Source organism: Felis catus, chromosome C2 (assembly GCF_018350175.1).
Source record: "Felis catus isolate Fca126 chromosome C2, F.catus_Fca126_mat1.0, whole genome shotgun sequence".
NCBI lineage: Eukaryota > Metazoa > Chordata > Mammalia > Carnivora > Felidae > Felis > Felis catus.
In genome coordinates, this window is record NC_058376.1 from 106,028,367 (window position 1) to 106,042,221 (window position 13,855).

The 13,855-nt window shown below is 38.0% G+C and overlaps 1 protein-coding gene across 1 annotated transcript in view; it reads right to left on the bottom strand.

Annotated features, from left to right (window-relative positions):
* Positions 1-11,870: 11,870 nt before the first annotated feature.
* GFM1 (G elongation factor mitochondrial 1) overlaps positions 11,871-13,855 on the bottom strand; it is a 45,957-nt gene continuing 43,972 nt past the window's right edge. Inside the window, exons 17-18 of the mRNA XM_003991950.5 lie at positions 13,051-13,104; positions 11,871-12,899 (exon numbers count right to left, since the gene is read on the bottom strand). Of these exons, the coding sequence (XP_003991999.2) occupies positions 12,768-12,899; positions 13,051-13,104 (186 nt within the window). The 3' untranslated portion in view covers positions 11,871-12,767. The remainder of the gene's footprint in view (positions 12,900-13,050; positions 13,105-13,855) is intronic.

Below are 13,855 nucleotides of genomic sequence, written 5' to 3' on the forward strand. Positions count from 1 at the left end.
GTCTCTTTACCTTGTGATACAGGAAGGGTATTTATTTCCTTTTCACATGGGGGGGGGGTTTATTTCCTGCTTTCAGGAAGACAAAAGGGGATCCCAGTGTCTCTCCTGCATGGTCTTAAGTAATTTTTACTTAAAATAATATACCACAGTAGGACATTTTGGGGTGGCCTGCCCTTGGCTCCTACAGTTCCTTCCACCGAAGCTTCCCTGGAAGTTTCACACATTACAAGTTGAGCTGGTAGACTATTCCTTCTTGTTGAATCAGTGTCTTAACACTGACAATAGGTCAACCAATTTAAACTCATTTCAGAACACAGGTGCCTTCTCAACGTTAAGCCTATGGTTCAAAAAATCATGTAATAAGAGGCACTTTTATGGAAATAAAAGAAAAACAATGGTTAACGATTGAACCAAATTGTGAACCCATTTCTGAGTTCTGAGGGTAGCTAGTCAAGAGGATTTCTAGATGCAGGCTTAAAGCATCTTCAGATAGATGCTTTTAGGGCAGGTCTGGCAATGTGACAGATTTTCTTTGTAGTTTGCATGTTTCTGGTGATGGTTTTGAGTGGCCCATAGAACAACAGGCATGAAGATTATATATGAGCTGTTATGGTGATATGCTATTCAGTTGGCAGGGCTTCAAGAAAAAGAAGTTTTAATTCTCAAATGATTCCAAGTCAAAAGGATGGGAAAAAAATAGAAGACATTCATTCGCTCATTTGAAGGGCAGTAGCCAGGCACTAGAGGAAACTAAAAGGAATCAGGATCTAGTCCAGTTTATAATGAACTGTATTAGAATCTAATTTACACAAAGGTGTGTTAATGAAATAAAATTCTTCCCTCTATATTCACCCTTATTTTTACCAGAGTAAGGCTAATTTATTTGCAGAATAAATATAGTTTCAATAAACTTGGCTTGATTATTTACAGAAGTACAGCAAGAATAGTGAGGGATCATACAGGCTCTTTTAAATTTGCTTTGCTTAAACTTTTTGTAAGGAATCTCTGGCTGGACTTTTAACAGCCTTTGAAGGCCCAGAAGCCAAGCCAAATATTTGCCATCAGACCTCGCCTGTAATACCTATCGTTTGGGGTTAAGTCCTCTCTTCTTGAGGTCCCCAAAGAATCCTGAGGTTCTTGCACCTGCAACGAAGTGACCTTCTTTACTCACTTAGACTGCTTGGGAAACCTGTATCCAGCTTTTTCTAAGGAGCTTTATTCCATACAGTCAACCTTAAAGCTGTTCTGGTCATGTCTGAGTCTATGCATGTCTCCCTCAAATATGACAGTTCAGTGAAAACCTTGGTATTATAACCAATGTTTCCAATTGTGTCCTGTTACAAGGAGAACAGATTTTTACTGAACTTATGGAAATAAAAATTATTATGAAAATGTAAGAATACTCACTGAGAGTTTAGGAACTCTGGAACAATCAGGTAGGGGGAAAAAAGATAAAATACACCTTTGTGAACAAATTGAAACATTTATCAAATTGCTGTAAGTCATAGTGTAAGAGAAAAACTTCCCTTAAATTTGAAAAAAAAAAACCCAAAACATTAAAAAAAATCACTAATGGTTCTAATAAAAATGCCATAGAAATTATAATCTTCCTCTTCAGTTCATTCAGGCTCATGTTATTATTTCTTCTGCTGCTTGAATCCAGTTTTTCCACTAGTTCCAGAAATTTTTACCCAATTCAGTTTTATAATCTTAAGGTCATCAGAAACCTGTACTCAGAGTTGTTTCCACAAGTCTCACTGAAGATGAAACCCATCTGCAGGAAGCTTTTGTAAAAGCATCTAAGTAAAAGTAGAATTGTTTGTATATGAGAAAAGATTTAAAAATGGCCACGATGAGGGGCGCCTGGGTGGCTCAGTCTGGTAAGTGTCTGACTTCAGTTCAGGTCATGATCTCATGGTTTGTGAGTTTGAGCCCCACATCAGGCTCTGTGCTGTCAGTGCAGATCCTGCTTTGGATCCACTGTCTCCCTCCCTGTCCACCTCTCCCCTTCTCATTCTCTCTCAAAAAATAAAAACATTTAAAAAAATGTTGAAAAAAATGGCCATGATTAGAATGAATTGTAATGCATTTGACGAATAAATTTGGTTATTGCTGTGACAACTAACACATCAAGATAATAACATACTAGCACATATAAGATTTCATTCAACTTTTAAAACATTTTAATAACATATCTACACAAATATAATCTAAGAGGGTTTAGTATCACTTCTTTGACAATTCTTCCAATGTAACTGAACATGATAAATAAGCCCAGTTAGCTTAATACGTACTTTTTTATATGGAGAACAGATCTTCTGAAATGTTCCGTGGGCCCTCTGGAATATTTCAGTTAGATTGTGGTCAAAAGAGGGGCACCTACCTGGTTCAGTCGGTTAAGTGTCACACAGGCTCAGGTCATGATCTCACAGTTCGTGGGTTCGAGCCACAGCTCAGAGCCTGAAGCCTGCTTTGGATTCTCTCTCCCTCTCTCTGCCCCTCCCCTCGCTCATGCTCATGCTTTCTCAAAACTAAATAAATGTTAAGGAAAAAAAAAAAAAAGGTTGTGGTCAAAAGACTTCATTTTAGACTTTAATCCTGGCAAGTTTCTCAAAAAATAGCAGAAGGTTTGAACATTTGATTAAATAGGCTCACAGATCATTCTGAAACCATACTTGTCTGTTTAACCAAGTGATAAAAGATTTCAAAGGCAAGTGCAGAAGGTTATATAGTTGTGAGTAAAGCTTAACTCTTTTAATAGTAAGACAAGACTTGGGTTTTTTGATAATCAAAGACCCAACAGAGACAAAACATAGAATCTTTGTTTTTCTAGGCAGATTACATTAAAAGTAAAGGAAAACTTTGTATACAAATTTTATAAAAAGCAAATCAGTAACTTAAGAAAAGGTTTTCCTTTTTAAAATCTTTTTATTTTTAATGTTTATTTTTGAGAGAGAGAGAGAGTGCAAGGAGGGGGGGTAGGGTTAGAGAGAAAGGGAGACACAGAAGCTGAAGCAGGCTCCAGGCTCAGAGCTGTCAGCACAGAGACTGACACCAGGCTCAAACTCATGAACCACAAGATCATGACCTGAGCCAAACTTACTGAGCCACCCACGCGCCCCTGTTTTTAACAGAGAAAAAACAAATTCTAATTTTGCAACAGTGTACTTTTGATAAAACACATCCTTAAGGAAATTTATTTTAATCTTAGCCAGTACTGGACACAAATAAAATTCCTTTCCAACGCTTCTTTTACTACAAACCTTTCACATTAAAAAATAATAATTTTATTTATTTGAGAGCCAGAGAACATGAGCAAGCAGGGGAGGCGCATAGAGAGAATCCTAAGCATGTTCGGAGCTGCCAGCTCAGCACCCTGAGATATACTGGCTTCTTATCACAGATGCCAGAGTCTCAGCATAACAGCCTTTTTAGCAGTTTTTATTTCAAAAAAGCCTCTTTTCCCTTTTTAAAATTCTATCTCCGGTGAAATAAAAGCAAAAATAAACTATTGGGACTACATCAAAATAAAAAGATTCTGCAAAGGAAATAAGCAACAAGACTAAAAGACAAACTGTTGAATGGGAAAAGATATTTGCAAGTGACATATCTGATAAAGTGTTAGTATCCAAAATATATAAAGAACCGATACAACTCAACACCCCAAAAACAAATAATCCAATTAAAACCGGGCAGAAGACATGAACAGACATTTCTCCAAAAAGACATCCAGATGGCCAACAGATACATGAAAAGATGCTCAACATCACTCATCATCAGGGAAATACAAATCAAAACTACAATGAGATATCACCTCACACCTGTCAGAATGGCTAAAATAAAAAACACAAGAAACAAGTGTTGGAGAAGTTGTGGAGAAAAAAAAAACCCTTGTGCACCGTTAGTGGGAATGCAAACTGGTATACCCACTTTGGAAAACACTATGGTGTTTCTCCAGCAAGTTAAAAATAGAACTACTCTATGATCCAGTAATTGCACTGCTGGGTATTAACCCCATAAATATAAAAACACTAATTCAAAAGAGTACACGCACCCCTATGTTTATAGCAGCATTATTTACAATAGCCAACACATGGAAGATGAATGGATAAAGAAGAGGTAGTACACACACATAGCAATATCATTTAGTAATAAAGGATGAATTCTTGCCATTTGCAATGATATGGATGAAGCTAGAGGGTATAATGCTAAGAGAAATCATAGACATATACCATATGATTTCACTCATATATGGAATTCAGGAAATAAACAGATGAGCAAAGAAGGAAAAAAAAGGACAAACCAAGAAACAGACACTTAACTATAGAGACCTGAGAACAATAATGGTTACCAGAGAGAAGGTGGGTTGGCAGATGGGTGAAATAGGTGAAGGGGATCAGAGTTCACTTACCATGATGAGCACTGAGTAATGTGTAGAATTGTTGAATCACTATACTGTATTTTAACTATACTAGAATTAAAATTTAAAACCTAAAAAAAAAAAAACCAGGGTGGGCCTGAATAGTTTCTAGAGTTCCATTTCTGGTTTTGTAGCAATTTGTAAGACAAAGACTGTTGTTTCCAAGTCCCTCAAACAAATGAATTATAGCCTAAATATCTATGGATTGACCTGCCTTTTCCTTTTTAAAAAGTTTTTATTTACTTATTTATTTGGAGAGAAAGTGGGGAAGGGGCAGAGAGAGAGGGAGACGGAGAATCCCAAGCAGGCTCCGTGCTGTCAGCAGAGAGCCAGAAGGGGGGTTGGATCCCATGAACCGTGAGATCATGACCTGAACCAAAATCAAGAGTCAGATGCTTAACCGACTGAGCCACCCAGGCACCCTGATCTGCCTTTTAAATTAAAGTTTTAGTTTTTTATAGCAGGAAGATTTTCAACTAAAAAGGGAATCAAAAGATTTATGCCTTTGTTAAATCTGTATCAAGCATTTTAACAAAAGCCTTTTTTCTGAGTATAGAATTTAACCTTGGTTTCTATTAGTGCCTGAAAATTGGTCTTCCCCAATTCATTTGTAGGAGGGCCATGAGAAATTTTGGTCTTCTGTTTCCTCTCTGAAGGGAGGGTTTCTCCAGGGGACTGCCTGGACTAATAACCATAGTATAATCATGGGGTGGTAGAACTCACCTTAGAAGCCAGTCAAGGTCTCTGTGAGTGGGGTTGTAAATAACCATTAATCTAATTCTTCTCTAAATTTGGTAGGATCTTCTGAAAGTGGAGGAAAAAAGGCCTTTTAATTCACAGGATCTGCTGCTGTTCAGGAGACATGCAGTTTTTATAGGATACATCTGTAAAGGTCACTGCGCAGAAATGCCTAAAGCTGAAAGAGCCTGATTGCAGCAAAGCGAGCCCTATGGCCTGTCCCAGGTGCTTCTGCTGAATTCCCTTTCTAGCTTTCAGCGTTTGCACGGACTAGCCTGAGTAGCCTACTTTAAACCTAGAGATTAGACCAGAGTGTTCTCTGTAAATCTTCTAGGGAAAGTTAACACAGGCAGATGGGGCTGGATTTTTAAAAAGGGGATTTATGTTGGATGTGGACATTAATGTCTTTTTTTTTTTTTTGAGAGAGAGAGGTTGGGGGGAGAGAGAGAGAGAGAGAGAGAGAGAGAATGCACAAGTAAGGTGGGAGGTGGTGCAGAGAGAGAGAGAGGCCCAGAATCCAAAGCATGCTCCAGGCTCTGAGCTGTCAGCACTGAGCCCGATGCGGGCTTGAACTGGTGAACTGGGGGCTCATGACCTGAGCTGAAGTTGGACACTCAACCGAGTCACCCAGGCGCCCCTGGACATTAATGTCTTAAGTCGAATTTTTTTTTTTCGTTTCATCCAGGGAGTCCCTCAGGTTAGTCATTACACTAATCAGATAATCAAGAACTCTCCATAAATAATTTTTTTCTTTCAAATTCAGCCAATTCAAAGGATCTCTCTTCTGGACACTGACAAGTAGGATCTTATTAATTTCAGTAGTAACTCAAAACAATAAGACCTTTTATGGCTTAATCAAAGGTGCAAGATGTGTCCCTAGACAGGGCATAGATGATGCAACCCCTGTCATACAAAAGTTTACTCCCCAAAATTATCTAATTAAGCAAAGGACTTTGTTGCACAGGCAGTAAGGATGCTGTAGTGAAAATGGTGTTGCCAGTCTCCCACAAAAATGAATAGATCTGCTAATCTGTGACACCAGGCAGGCACAACTACAATGGAATTTTCCAACACTAACAAGCAACAAAGGACGAGACGACAAAGGCTCAGGACCTTATGGACCAGGACGTTTTATGAGAAACTCCCCTTGAGAACTGGCACAGCCAAAGTTCTTATAAAAAGTACAAAGTGCTGCTTGTAACTGCACATATCAGAACCCAGGTCTATTTGGCCACCAAGGTGCCCCCAGTAAGTACCATCCAGGTGGCGAAGACCAGAGAGAATATTCTTACTGACCACAAAGTCAAGCTCTTAGGACATATGACAGGATAAAAGGAAAAATCTCGTCTGGTCTTTCTAAGCTTTAGCTTGGTGTTGGGTCTCTCAGAGCCAAATACCCAGGAGGGATGTGCCGTGCGGTTGTGGATTGTGTGGTGTTTGGCAGATGCTTACTGTCAATCTAACCTGTTCTGTGACCAACTTTCCTAACATAGGGGAGTCCCTGACTTCGGTGGTGAGCACTCTAACAGCTTTTAAGTGCTCAACCCATGCCCATCCATTTTGACGCTTTGGCTTCCAAGATTTCCTCTGGCAACAGCCTTTCCCTCATGTGCCCATTAACCCACAGCAAAGTTTATCTAAACAGACAGCAGTCTGATAAGAACCATTAATTCATCATTCTGTGAGGTTGGCTCAAACAGCAGGCTTCTAGACCCTGTGCCTGCTTTCTGCCCTATGATTCGTTTTCATAACAAATGACACAAAAGAGACAAAGGGAAAACCAAGACCATCTCTGGGAGGAAACGGATCACTAAAACCGAGAGTACTCACCCACATTTTTACCAAGACTTGCTAAGCCCAATGACTTAGTTCCACATTATTTTTTCCTGCTAATCTAAAGGAAAAAAAAAAAGATTCTCATTACTCTCACTCCACTAGATTTGGCAGATGCTTACTGCCAAATCTGGGAGGCTAACATGGTAAAAAAATCTTACCTTCTGCTGGTTGTAGATCAGATGTCCCAATATTTCAAAACTGCAGAATCTTCACAGCAATTCTCCAGTGGAAGTTGATCCTGCCAAATATGCCAACTGTAGGGGAGGAATTTAAATTTTATTCTATCCATCAAGGTTCTTCCAGCTAGTCTAAGAATTTAATTGGTATTAGACAGATTAACAAGAGGGGGCGTGGGGGGAAAGGTTTTTTTACATGCGCAGAGAGGCCCAGTAATGCAACTGAGACCTAAAAAATGGGCAGGTTTTTTTGTGTGTTTTTTTTTTTTTTTTTTTTACTTTATAGACAATCTGTGAGGAATTAACAGGATAAAGAAAACTTTGGGAGCTTCAATTAGTAAAGAATTCTAAACTGAATTTGGGCTGGGGTAGTAAATTAGTAACAAGTAACAAGGGTTGTTTGTATAGCTTTCTTGGCTTTGGCTCTAAATTTCCTATCTCTGGTGATAGGCTGTGTCTTCACCTTCTGTTATAGAGAGGGTGCCTTTTTGCATGATTTATTTCCTGCTTTCAGGGGCATAGATGGTGTGGTCCAAGTGTCCTTGTGCCTAGTCTCTTAAGCAACTTTTATTCAAAATAATCAATATACCAAAGCGGGACATTGTGGGTGGGGTGGCCTGCCCTTGGCCATTTAATGGAATGTTTATATCGTCTCAAAACTTGTTAGCCAGGTTCCTTGGCGAGTAACTGAGTAGGAGGCATCAGCTTTAAAATATACCAAAATATTACTTTTAAGTCTACACTGTTAGAAAATTAGAAGAGTTTATACTGAAGCAAAAAATTTTATAGACATGGACTATTACAAAATAAAAACTAGGATGATATGGTTACTTTTTAGATCTAGTTTATGTATTTTTACTTTTTAGATCTAGTTTATATGTTTTTCTATTTAAACCCCAATCCTTTGTATTCACCTTCCCAAAATCTGCCTGATTTAAAGAACCATTAAGTATTCTGAAGCACAGGAAACAATCATTTAAATGAAACACCAGATCTCCCACCTATATAATAATGCAAAGAAAAGACCTTTTCTAAAATATCAGTCTAGGGGCGCCTGGGTGGCTCAGTTGGTTAAGTGTCCGACTTCAGCTCAGGTCATGATCTCGCAGTTCGTGGGTTCGAGCCCCACATCGGGCTCTGTGCTGACAGCTCAGAGCCTGGAGCCTGTTTCATATTCTGTGTCTCCCTCTGTCTCTCTGACCCATCCCTGTTCATGCTCTCTGTCTCAAAAATCAATAAACGTTAAAAAAAATTAAAAAAATAAAATAAAATATCAGTCTACAATGATTAAATCATGACAAGACCAAGTCAAAACCAAAACCTCTACCTGAAGTTCCCTAAGTAATCTTCAAAAAAGGTCTGGAGAGCATTATAGTACTAGCATATTCAATGTCCTGTGATCTTTAATCAACTTTTTAGTATCACATTAAGGGCCAGAAAGGGCTTTCAGCTTTCTAGTCTCACTTATCTCAAAGTCCTCTTCCTCATAAAAGCATTTTTTAAATTAGTGAGATTAAGCTCACAAATATGACCATTATTCAATCAGATTTAACCCTTTTACAGATTTCAGTATAACAGATTATGAAGAGGAATTCTACAGACAACACACAAACACAACTAATTGTCTAAATTTGTAAAACATCCAAAATTTAAACCAACTAAATATTCCTAGTATCACTATTAGAACATCTTAAATTGCTGACCAAATTTTACTAGTATTGATTTTGTCAGCTAACTGCAGAGAAAAATTACTTCATCTGCCTTGACATTAAATGAAAAACTCTTAAAATCCCTAAGTCTTCTTTTCATTAAGAGTCTAAATTCTTCCAGGGCACCTGGATGGTGCAAGTTGGTTAAGGGTCCGACTCTTGATCTCAGCTCGGGTCATGGTCTCACGGTTCGTTAGTTCAAGCCCCGTATCAGGCTTTGCACTGATGTTGCGAAGCCTGCTTGGGATTCTGTCTCTACTTCTCTGACCCTCCCCCACTTGTGCTCTTTCTCAAAATAAATAAACTTAAATTAAAAAAAAAAGTCTAAATTCTTCCGAGTCACTGAGCCAGTAACAGGTATATACAGCATTACATTTATTTTCCTTATCTCTAGAACTTTCAAAATTTTAAGACACACAAAATACCAGGATTTTGTCTGCATTCCATTGCCTTCTACTTTCACTTTTCCTACCTGGATTATTAATTGTTAGAAATGAAACACATTCTGAAAGTCAGTTGGAAGTTTCTATATTTGCTCCTGAATGACAGTTCTTCATGACATAAGAGTTTATTCCAGTTTCCCTCAGGTTAGAAAATTCTATGACCTGTTCTGTGACCTTTCCTAGCTTTCAAAGTCATACTTTCACCTAACTTGCTTCCTGGCACTTATTTGAATGGATAAATGAATGAATGAATGCTCACAATAAATTGTAAATACAACAGACTATTTCAAGGATGCACTCCAGTGTTAGTTATTTGAAGACACTTTAAAAGCAACAATTAAAGCTCTCATTCAACAATTTATAGTGTTAGCAATGCAAATAGGTGTCTTCTATAAAGGGATATACTTCTGCATGTCACAATTTACTACTACCTCGTGGATGTCTAGTTCCATTTGCATCAATTTAAAAACTCATCCGGATTTTAAAAATATTAAAGATGAAAAAGTCTAACACTTCAGAATTGATAAAATTTTAGTGATTTAAAACTAAGCAAGTGAGCAAGGAGGAAAGAAATGATGGAAAATTGACCATATTTCTTTAAAGGTAAAGTTATCAAACTGAGGACCTATATCCCAAACTCTAACATCATACAAAAGAACATTAATAATACAACACATCTAAACAATCTTCCATTTCATGTCTTGGAGGTGCAAGAAATACTGGTCTTTAAACTTTCCTGTATATTCGAATCAAGTGGAAAACTTTTAATGATTTTTTTAACTTTTAACGTTTATTTTTGAGAGACAGAGAAAGAGAGAAAGAGAGAGAGAGAGAGAGAGAGAGAGAGAGAGAGAGAGAGAGAGAGTGAGTGAGTTGGGTGCTGAGCTGTCAGCACAGAGCATGACACGGGGCTCAAACCCTTGAGCCATGAGATCATGACTTAAGCCGAAGTTGGAGGCTTAACTGACTGACCCACCCATGCGCCTCTCAGGTGGAAAACTTTAGATCTTGGGGCGCCTGGGTGGCTCAGTCGGTTAAGCCTCCGACTTCAGCTCAGGTCACGATCTCACGGTCCGTGAGTTCGAGCCCCGCGTCAGGCTCTGGGCTGATGGCTCAGAGCCTGGAGCCTGCTTCCGATTCTGTGTCTCCCTCTCTCTCTGCCCCTCCCCCGTTCATGCTCTGTCTCTCTCTGTCTCAAAAATAAATAAACATTAAAAAAAAAAAAAAGAAAGAAAACTTTAGATCTTGAATCCAAAGGATCCAAGTATCTAGGGGCTGGAAATGGGAGTTTCTTCTTAAACTCCCCATGTGACTTTTAAAGTGCAGTCAGAATTAGTGGGTTGGGAATCACTGCAATACTGACTACCTAGAGCTGTTACTTGTCTCCAACACAAGTAATACGGTCTTTCTTGCAGCGCCCTCTTCGGATCCTCTGTCCCCTTCTCTCTCTGCCCCTCCCGGCTTGCACTCTCTCTCAAAAAAACAAATAAAACATTAAAAAAATATTAGCCAACAATTATCCTTCATTAGAGTAATAGATAAAAACCCTCATTTATGAATATTCTCTTTTTTTTTTGGCTACAGACTTTGGTTCGGATGCGGTCTCTTCCAATTTTAACCAAACTAATTAGCAAGAGATGGCAAGAGATGCAGGTTCTGTTCCTACATCTGTCCCTACGTGATCCCACTCTTGTTACTCCCATCAGCCAGCCTGTGTTTTTGCCTATGAAATGCTGGTGTTAGATTAAATATCTAGGTTCTTTTCTGATGGTCTGTCTTTATAAGCAGAATGTTTACCAAGTTAAAAACACATCCAAATTTATCCATCACAGTTCCGATATTCCTAACTATTGGCAATAGCCAGAGAAACTGGGCTAAATTCTAGGAAGGTATTTCCTCATCGGGAACAATTTTCAAAGTCATCACTAATAGTACAAGAGGCTGATGAAATGCCAAAGCAACAGTATTATTCAGGCTTCATGCTACTATACAGCAACACACATATTCATAGGGAAAATGAACTTGGTTTGATGAATACAGCTATTTACCAACTTGAAAATTTAACAAGCTGTGTGGTTTTAGATGAATTACTTACCTTCTCTGTGTTTTTGCTTCCTCTATTACAAAACAGACACAGTAATAGTACTAACTTTCATAGGGTTGTGAAAACTATATTAGATAGTGCATTTAAAGCATTTAGCAGATGCCTTGAAAACATGCTCAATACTTGAAAAAATCTTTTTCTAGAAACCTTAAGTTATAAAGCCAAACCTATAAGTTGAGAATAAAAAGGAATTTAAAATAATTATTTTATCTCTATTATCCACTAAGGGAAAGGACCAGGATATGTCTGTCACATCAGATGATTTGGGGATGAAGTAATTCTAAACAACATGGTAGAACTGTCTGGGAAAGTCCCACCTATTCTAGAAACAAAAACTTAACATTTGTTCTTTCACCATGTCAGTGAATACAATATATGATAAATTCCAACAGACCCCAATTCAACTAGCATTTACCAAGTGAATGAAACTGACAAGGCAGCAACTACGTAAATTATATTTTATTACTCAGAGCTTCAGAGAGATTAAAATAGGTAAGAATAAAATAGGCAAGCATCTGCTTTTCATTTCAAAGGTCCACAAGAAACTAACATAAAAACAGGCAGTTACAAATGTGCAGAAGCCACAAGTTGAAGCAATCACCTATATATAAAACAGCTAGAAATTTACTAGCCATTTTAATATTCCCATGAAGAATCTGAGAAATGTTCTCTACTAAGAACATATGAAATCCACTCTTAAACAAAAAAAGTTTGTTCAAGTGTGCGTTGGTGATACAGTGGTGAGCACAGCTGCCTTCCACAAAAAAGCCTGCTCATTAAAAGAGGACACCCCAAGAAGTGTCATGATACATGCAATTCACTTTCAAATTATTGTTCAGAGCAAAACAATAATTTAAAAAAATTTAAATATAAAGGTATGAGATATAAACAGATAAAGCAAATATGACAAAATAATTACTTGATGAACAAACTGTTAACAAGGTTGTTCATTATTATAAGGTCTAGATGGATTGTACAGGCCTGTTGTTTGTACTGTTTTAGCTCTTCTAGATGCTGAAAATTCTTAGGACAAAAAATTCAGAAAGGAAGTTGACATACCGTTCTAAGTTTAGAAGTATAACTGAAATCAGTCTCCTCCCTTAAATATTAAATATATTTCAGTAATAATCATATTTTATTTGAGGTGTTTCAATGAACTATAAAACCAATCAACAGAGTTGAGATATACATAGAATTGTCTTTGAATATAACAGAAGTTCCTGAATATAATAGGAAGGGCTTCTAAAATTTGTTTCAGCGTGAGTTCTTTCCACTGGAATCCATTAAAGTATCTAAATCTTGAAGATTCAGCTACAGCTAGTAAGCTTAAAGTGAGGGAAGTTAGTTCTTGGCTTTTCCTTTTTTTACAGGAAGTTGACCTGTAGCTTCTAAATACTTATTGATGAGGTCTTCTTGTGTGGCCGGTGAACATGGCTGATATCTGCAGTACTCCATTGTGTATTCTCCCTTTCCCTAAGAAATTAAAACAACAACAAAAGAGATTTTGTTTGTTGTGGTACAACTACCAAGGAAAAGTCATGCAAAGACAAGATTTCACATATTTGAGTGCTGTGTAGGGTGGTTTCTTAAAGAACACTAAAGTAAAGTTTAAACACCTGCTTACCTCTGTGCATGACCTAAGTTCAGTGGAATAACCAAACATATCATTTAGAGGGACCTGAAAAGAAACACAGTAGATATTTTAGTATTGTTTATTGAAAAATATTTTAGAAGACGTGTAATTCCTTTAGACTTAGGTTTCTACTAACCACTCTTGATTTAAAAGAATTAAAAGACAGAGAAATCTATTTTTGTTTTACTGCAAGTAAAAGCCTTATTTAGAAATAATTTCATTTGAGGGGTGCCTGGGTGGCTCAGTCAGTTAAGCAAATAACTCTTGATTTTGGCTCAGGTCATGATCTCATGGTTTGTGGGTCAGAGTCCCATGTAGGGCTCTGCACTGACAGCGTGGAGCCTGCTTGGGATTCTCTCTCTCCCTCTCTCCCTGCCCCTCCCCAGCTCAGGCGTACTCCCTCTCTTCCTCTTTCTCCCTCCCGCCCTGTCTCAAAATAAATAACACACACACACACACACACACACACACACACACACACACACACACTCATTTGACAGTCACAACTAGAAACCAAATCTTTCTGTTTCACAGAGTGGACACTACTGACGGCCTTCCTTCCTCAGAACCTCCACACTCTGGCTGCAGCTCAAGCAGTGAGAAGTGTTTCTCCCATGAAAACGTCAATACAGGTTCCCTCTGGACACCTCAATATGCTGATAGTAGTGTCTTCTAGGCGGCCTTATGTAATGTGATATATGCAGGCAATGGACTTCAATATGATCCCAGTAAATCAGGGAGAAAATGATAAAACAGCTATACAAATAAAGCTTATAATGAGAAAGACACATAACTA